Source organism: Pempheris klunzingeri, chromosome 10 (assembly GCF_042242105.1).
Source record: "Pempheris klunzingeri isolate RE-2024b chromosome 10, fPemKlu1.hap1, whole genome shotgun sequence".
Classification (NCBI taxonomy): Eukaryota; Metazoa; Chordata; class Actinopteri; order Acropomatiformes; family Pempheridae; genus Pempheris; species Pempheris klunzingeri.
The window spans coordinates 7,546,979-7,554,928 of record NC_092021.1 but is presented as its reverse complement, the minus strand read 5'-3'; the positions used below and the strand labels follow the sequence as shown (position 1 = coordinate 7,554,928).

General features: G+C 40.7%; 1 protein-coding gene across 1 annotated transcript; it reads right to left on the bottom strand.

Annotated features, from left to right (window-relative positions):
- Nucleotides 1-843: 843 nt before the first annotated feature.
- On the bottom strand, nucleotides 844-7,729 carry bcs1l (BC1 (ubiquinol-cytochrome c reductase) synthesis-like). The gene is made up of 7 exons (XM_070838180.1): nucleotides 7,107-7,729; nucleotides 6,779-6,918; nucleotides 6,450-6,644; nucleotides 5,905-5,968; nucleotides 5,612-5,784; nucleotides 5,299-5,416; nucleotides 844-1,129 (listed from the first exon to the last, which is right to left on the bottom strand). The coding sequence occupies exons 1-7, from the start codon at nucleotides 7,424-7,426 to the stop codon at nucleotides 877-879; spliced, it is 1,263 nt and encodes a 420-aa protein (XP_070694281.1). The 5' UTR covers nucleotides 7,427-7,729; the 3' UTR covers nucleotides 844-876.
- Between the last annotated feature and the right edge of the window lie 221 nt (nucleotides 7,730-7,950).

The following is a 7,950-nucleotide window of genomic DNA, read 5'->3' as shown; positions in this document are numbered from 1 at the left end:
AGCTGCAGGCAATGCAATATCTGAATACGATGTTGCAATACACCACAAACAGCAGCTACTGCATAATTAAATGACCACGGACACACTAACTTGCAAGATATCTAACAGCATAGAATAATAATAACAAAACAAGTACCAGGGAAATGAGAAAGAAAACTGTATGTCGTAAAATCTCTCGAGCCGCAGGCTGTATGCAGTGAACTGTGAGCTAATGTTAGCTACCTCACTGACCTCTATGGGGAATTATGATAGAAAGATAATAGGAAGTCAGAAACTTGACTGATAAGCACTGTGATCATGGCGGAGAGACAAGAGTCAGACGCAGAGAAGTCTCATTACTTATCTGTGTGTCTAGGTTATCCTGTTCCTCTTTGATAAACTCCAGTGCCGTTACAATTGTCGTTTATTGAGACCCAAACTCATCATTAATGATGATTGGTGATAAATGTAAACTCTTACTCTTACTGTCTTGAAGCCTAAATCTTACTGCACTTGTGGGTTTTTGGCCTGGCAATAATGGGATATAGAAAAGACTATTTTCTGAAGAAAAAAATATGTACTTGCTGCTAAAATTTTGCTGTTAAAACATTTAAACTTAGTTCAAATGGAAGTTCTGAAAGAAGTTCATGTTTGAGTTTAAGTGCAAGCAATGAATTAAGCTTGAAAGGCTGAGAAGAAAGATAAGAGTGGTTGTTCAAGCTCAGGCATGTGCTTTGACAGCAGTACAACTGTCAGGTAAAGTGTGAGAGATGAAGGTTGTTGAAATGAGCTTTGGTCCTTGCTCAAGGGCACTGATAGTCCAAGTTGTGTCTTTCATATGATGGAATGCACTGAACATAAATGTATGTTTCTCATGTTTTTGTTTATTCAGTCCTGTCATTCTTTTATTTTGGCAACATTGTCTATAGATCCAGCAGAGTCCATTTTGTGCAGCAGAAAGTGTCCTTGCACCTGAGCGGCGCTGATCTCCGAGTGGGCAGCAAGGGCACGCTCCGCAAACCGCTCTCCTTCAGAGACGGGCTCGTCTGGGTAGAACCGCCGGAACATCTGTGTAAGCTGCCCGTGAGTGCAGTGCCCGATGTACTGCTTCACATCGACGCGGCCGGGTCGGATCAGTGCTGCGTCTAACCTGCGTGCACAGATTACAAGTGGGACCGGTAGTTAATTTTTTTTTTTAAACTCACCAAAAACACATCATGGTAGCAACACATTTAGGTAGTCATTACATATGTTGTAATGTCCATTTTAAAACGTATTACTGTAACTGGGTAATTTTAAAATTCATAGGTAAGATACAAACTTCAAATGAGTTTAAATATTTTAACACGGCATTACATGGTTGTTGGCCCCTGGGGGGCAGCATAGCAAGATGAAGACACTCCACTGACATAGAACTTAAAAAGTTATAAAGCATTTATTGGATTTGAGTGTTTTAACTGAAAACTGTTCCTGTGGCAGGACATAGGACTCAGGACAGCAGTATTTGTGGATTGGATAACCAGGTCAAGGTCCCCAAATAGACAAACAACGCTCCTTAGAGCTGAGACACATTGCCATTTAATTTGTTGTTTCTATAAAACAGTTATTGGTGCAGCTTTAAGGTGTTGTTTTCATTCCGTTATCTCTATTCAATTTCACCTCCTTTGTAGTTTCACTTTGCTCGATTTCCAGTCTAGGTGGTATTTTTTGTTTAGTATCAGGTCTTTATATCAATTACAAATGTGTACACGGTTGGTGGAAGTGACCATGGAACAGTCTTTGTGATTGTCTTGACTTCAGTTCTTTAAACTGTGTATAGGGCTGTCAGTCAGTTTAAAAATGAACACATTTTTCGCACAATTTGCTCTAATTAATTGCTTTTTTTTCTTCTTTAAGACTGAAGTTTGTAATAATGGATATTTAAACTTAAAATCACTAGGACTTCCGGTGTCATGGCGTAGGGGAAAGGACAAGCTCGGTGCCAGCTCTCCAAGTTTTGACAGATTCGCCACTAAAAACTCGAAATTTGACGACTTTATTGATTGTTAAGACACATTTGGTGGCGAAAGAAAGAGAGGAAGCATATAAGGCTCGAAAATGTCTAAAACGCGGGATAAGAACACTTCATCATCGAAGTGGAACAGGCTAATGCTAACCTTAGCAAACCCAATACGAGCGCAAACGACCTGCTCGCAGCTATCGAATCTCTCAAAACCAAGATGAAACAGGTCAATGACAAAGTGAGAAGGGATATCTCCTCCCTACAGCAGGAGCTGAGCGGCAAACTGGATAATATAGCTGAGGACATGGGAGGCAGAAAGAGTAACGTTTGACATTAGGGATGGAGGCTTCTTCTAATCCTTCTAAACCTGAAGTAGGGCCCTCCCCAAACGGGGGACACTACCCTAGACCTGCCAAAGGGGTCAAGGTGGGACAGACATTTATCCCATTGTGTGGGAGTCAGGTATTGTTCAGTTGTTATTGTTTTCAAGAAATTGTTCTAAGTTCATGTTCGTTGGTGGGGTCTACTGTCATTATATATATTCATCATGAGTGGTATGGCTAAATTGAACATTGTGTCAATAAATGTAGATGGTCTTGGTAACGCAATCAAAAGAAGTAGGCTGATAGCAAAATTAAAAAGGTATAAAGTACAGGTAGCATTTATCCAAGAAACTCACTCGCCAAAAGAAGAACATGAAAAATTTTAAAAGTTCGGATACATAAATTCATTCTTCTGCTCATACAAAAACAGCCGGAGAAGAGGAGTAATCACCTTAGACTCTAACTCTGTTAATTTTGAAGTTGTGGAGGAAGATTATGATAAAGAAGGTAGATATGTGTTTGTTAAAGGAAGGATTGATAATACTATTGTCACTTTAATTAATGTTTACTGTCCACCAGACGGAGATCGGAAATTCCTTAAATTATTATTTGACAAGATTACAACTAAAAGTGAGGGAATTTTAATTTGCGGTGGTGATTGAAGTGAAAAGGATAATAAAAGAGGCGAGCCTGTGTGATGTGTGGAGAGCTCATCATCCTCTAGAGAGAGATTATACTCATTATTCAGCAGCTCATAAGGTTCATTCACGGATTGACTTTTTTCTGATGAACAATAATGACAGACATCGGGTCATAGACTGCAGCATAGGAATAGCTGATATCTCCGATCACAACAGTATACATCTAACCATGCATTTAGATACCCCCAAAAAAGAAATCATTGTGGATAATGAACGTCAGTATTCTTAACAATGAAAAGACCATCAAAGAAATAAAGAAAGAAATTCAAGAATGTATTGTCAATGATAAAGATGACCAAATGGAGCCAATAATTTTATGGGACACTGTTAAAGCAGTGATGAGAGGAAATTTGATATCAAGAACTGCCCATATTAAAAGAATGAAAACAATTACACAGGCTAAATTAGAAGATGAACTGAAGGAACTAGAGAAAAAACAGCACAAGGACAAAAGTGAAGCCTTGGCAGGTAATATAAAAGAAATAAAAAATCAACTGACAGATTTGGCTACTGAAGATATTGAAAAAAAAATTAAGGTCTACAAAACAGACTTTTTATGAAGCAGGCCCAAAGGCGACTAAAATATTGGCAAGGCGTTTAAGATCACAACAAATGAGAAACTCAATCAACAAAATCAGGGATCTATCCACCAGAGTATTAAACTTCGAACTAGGAAAAATTAAAGATATTTTCCAATCATATTACAAAACCTTGTATGAGCAGTCAGCACAAATAGATGAAAGGCAAATTGAGGAGTACCAGGCTAAATTGGACCTTCCCTCTATAGGGACTACACAGAATGAGATACTGTCTAAACCGATCACTAAAGAACTTGAAAAGGCAATCAGTAGATTAAAAAATAATAAAAGTCCAGGGAGCGATGGTTATCCCAATAAGTGGTATAAGGTCTTTAAAGAAGATTTAACCCCCTTGATGTTAAATTCATTTAACTGGACACTCAAACAGGCAAAAAGTCCTCCTTCTTGGAAGGAGGCTATTATATCCGTTATACCAAAAGAGGGGAAAAATATAGAGTATTGTGAGTCTTATCGCCCAATCTCTATGCTAAATGTTGATTCTAAATTGTTCACATCTATAATTGCTAGAAGATTAGAGATGTTAGACCTTTTTGGGAGAATATTGCAAAAGTAATTGAGGAAATATTTTGCTACAAAATATCAAACGATCCAGGGACTATGTATTTTGGACTGCCAGCAAAAGAGGAGGTACGTATGGAGGATGCCTACCTCTACAGAGTGATCTTGTTGGCCTGTAAGAAAACTATTGCAAGAAACTGGATGAAGAGTGACATTTTAACTGTAACAGTGGAGAGAAATTATGAACGAAATCTATGTGATGGAAAGGATGACTCATTATTTAAGACTGACTATGGGCAAATTTGAGAAAAGATGGGAAAAATGGTCACACTATATAACTCAGGCATCTCCAACCAGTAGTTTTTAAGCTCTTTCTTGGTGGGTTGCCAAAAGCCTTCTCTGAATGCACATTCGCTTGATTTGTCTCATTTTTATACAGGCTGCAAACATTAACGTAAACTCAGTAATATAGAAGAACAAATCTTTTGTAACTTTCTACAAATTGGCTGAAAATATCTATCTGCAGGTAAACGCATCCTTGATCACACAGCTACACAGGAGTTTTCGAGATGAGGGTAGCTCATTGACGCTCTTGCTGTGTAAAAGTAGCTCAAAGCTTGAAAAAGGTTGGAGACCCCTGACTCACTGAATTTGTAAGGTTTCTATTCTGACAGTAGCACCCCACTACATTTGTTATCTTTTTGTTTTGTCAGTTCTTTTTGTCTGTAGAAAATAAATAACATAAATAAATAGTTTAAAAAAAACTTAAAATCACTACATATGTACTAAAAATGTAACAGCTCTATGGCAGAAGCATCTAGTTTACAAAAACAGGCTGTCAGATCTGCAGCTCTATCTATTACTCCAGTCTTCCGAGTATAAAGGGTTCATGTGTTTCAGCAATAAAGCCACTGACGGCGTTGATGGCGGCGCATTTATAGGTCCAGTGGCCGTAACGGCTTCAAACGTGGCTACTTTTTTGTTTTTATCTGTTATTACTAAAACACTATGGCAGAAATAGACTCGGCATTGGAAAATTAAGCATGGGGTTTGGATTAAGGAGCGGTGGAGCTTGACATGATTGCTGCCCACAAAACAGAAAGTAAACAAAACACAGTTGCATTAACTGTGTTCATTTTGACATATACACAAACGCTTTTACTTGAATTTACAAATTCTCATCCAACAGCACCCACCTGTCAATGTAGTTAGTGGTCATAAAAACTATTCTGGCCTCAGATGAAGCCACTCCGTCCAGAGAATTAAGCAGGCCACTAAAGGTCAGTCTTCCCATTCCCTGGTAGGCCAAAGGGTCTGGGGGGCAACAAAAGGGATTTGTAAGTCATCCTCAAAACACAATGAAACACAATGGCAGTCTGTCTACAACAACGAGTTAACTCTATATTTTCTACACCCAAAAAAAATATAAAACCCACTTCTAAAGTTTGAGTTCTTCTTTTCATTACCACTTGTTTCTAATGACAAAATCCCAAAACTACCGCTACTCACTCTCTGTGGGAAGCAGGTCTCGGCTGACGAAGGCTGCATCTACGTCCTCTAGCAGTATGATGCTTTGCTGCGGTGCCACGCTCAGGAGGTGGTTCAGACGGTCATCTGAAAGGGTTCGGTCGCTCAGACTCATCAGACAAATGCTGTAGCCCAGCTCGCCTGCCAGTGCCGTGCTGAAATGAAATGAGTCACAAAGATGTAGATGAAATTAAGCACAACTCTTTGACATACAGTCTCTCTTCTGATCACACCGATTATAAATGGGAAGGGCATGAATTCCAAAGTACACTCACATAAAGCTGCTTTTGCCACAACCTGGGGGGCCATACAGCAGATATCCTCTTCTGTAGGGGATACCTGCAGAGACAAAAGCATTACCATGCTCAAGCATTCTCATTGTTCTGTATGTACACGTTCTATCATCATTTCCTTGCAGCCAGTCTTTTTAGCGTAGTCCAGTACGATATGAAAATCAGCTTCCAGGTCCCATTTTTATTTATTCTGTTTAATTTTTATATTTATGTTTGAGGTATTTTATTGTCCCGTGGTGCTGCAGTCGTGAGCGGGAACGGTTTTGAAACCTCTGCTATTGTCTTCTTCTGATGCATTCAAGTGTAAGTGGGAAATTGCACAAGACGTGCTGTTGGGCAACAGCCTTTCTCAATCCTCAAAGGGTTGATGTTTAACTGAGCACCAACAAGAAAGTCTTTTAATAACAGACACATCCCCTCACAACAAGAACTGTCATGATTCAAAAACATGAACATGAATAAATTAAACATTTAATGACAACTTCCATGTGCACTGAATGAACGACACCTAGACTGGGATATTCTACCTCTGTCTGTGTACCACTTGGGGTTTCCGATGAACTCCTTCACGTCATCTACGATCCTTTCACCCACGTCCGCCTCCAGGACGACGGAGCTGAGGGGTCTGCGTCGCCGTGGAAATCCAAAGGGCCTCCACTCGCCGCCCATAGCTGTGTACATCACTGTCCGTCCCTCTTCCTGCTTCAGGGCCAATTCTCTTGCTGCAAAATGTGATTGACAACTGCACTGAATGATCTCTCAATTGCAAAGAGGTGCAACACAAAATGTATTGCAGCTGTCATATGGCAAGATTTGCATGGTCACGTACATACTGTAGATCTGAGTAAACTTTTACCTTCTTGTAAGATATTAAAGAAAATGTCTCTGTTTCTGCCTAAAGCTGTGAAGGTTACGGACTCCCACGGGGTTCCTGTGTGCAGATCCACCATCTGCTTCTCCCTGGTCCTCTCCACCCTGATCCACTTCCTCCCATACCTGCCGACCACAATGGATGACAGATGTTGTTCTGTTGACTGAGAAAACTGTATTTATAAAGCACATTAATAAATACAGGTATTATCCCCATTTTTGTGCCATACATGTTAAACCTGATGTACGGCTTTGAATCGGGGATCATCAGTTAAGTGTATTAGTCTCATGCTGAAGTGGATTTTAAGACTGACCAGATGATGTGGTTGCCGGGGCTTGGGTGGAAGTCAAACTGCGTGTGAACCCGTCCACTCTCATGTGCAAGGTAGGAAGTCTCCACGCTCAGGTGCTGAGTGTGCCTGGCGTGCTTGGTGATCCAGCTTAGCAGCCACTGGTAACTCTTATCCCTGCTGGGGACCTCCAGAGTGATCATGTAGTGCCTGCGGAAGAAAATCATTCCCACCTGTGCCCCTTTCCTGGCCACTGCCAACGCTGTCCCAACCCCAACCAGGCCAAACCCTGCCCCAAAGTACGGATTGTCCTTCAGACTGTCCAGAATGTCTGACAGCGGCATGCTGCTGATGTCTGCACACTCTCTATATAATAGTTATAACACTTTGTAGGAAAACAGACCTACACACAAAGTGCAAACACATCTGATCTGTCTGACAGTCCAGACTGTTGGTGCCACTTTCTAATGACACATCCGGTCATGTTCAGTAATTAGCAAATGCCCCGCTGACTTGCCGTCTTTGTCTTAACCTCACACCGCTGGAGGCTACGGTCGTTCCCAGTGTACACTTTCTCTTTATATACAGCACTGTTCCGTCAGGTAAAATCCCCATGCGTGCAGAGCAATGTATGAATGCTGTGCTGTCATGTGTTGTAGTGGCAGCGACCTCTACTACACTTCCTGTGTTCGACAAATATCATTCCGACTCTCGGCCGGCCCGTAAACATTCGTTCCGCTTCCCCGTTAGTGTTATCTTTCAACAACTTTCCTCGCAAGCTAATATAACAACTAACTAAGATGAAACATATCGAGCTTGTGCGTCTTACTGTGGACTGAACGGACGCGGACAGACAAAATGAATTAAT

Coding starts and splice junctions, on each gene's coding strand:
- bcs1l (XM_070838180.1), bottom strand. CDS start 7,426: ATGCCGCTGTCAGACATTCTGGACAGTCTGAAGGACAATCCGTACTTT. Junction 6,919..7,106: donor CCCGGCAACCACATCATCTG/GTCAGTCTTAAA, acceptor TGTGGTCGGCAG/GTATGGGAGGAAGTGGATCA. Junction 6,645..6,778: donor CTTTAATATCTTACAAGAAG/GTAAAAGTTTAC, acceptor CACATTTTGCAG/CAAGAGAATTGGCCCTGAAG.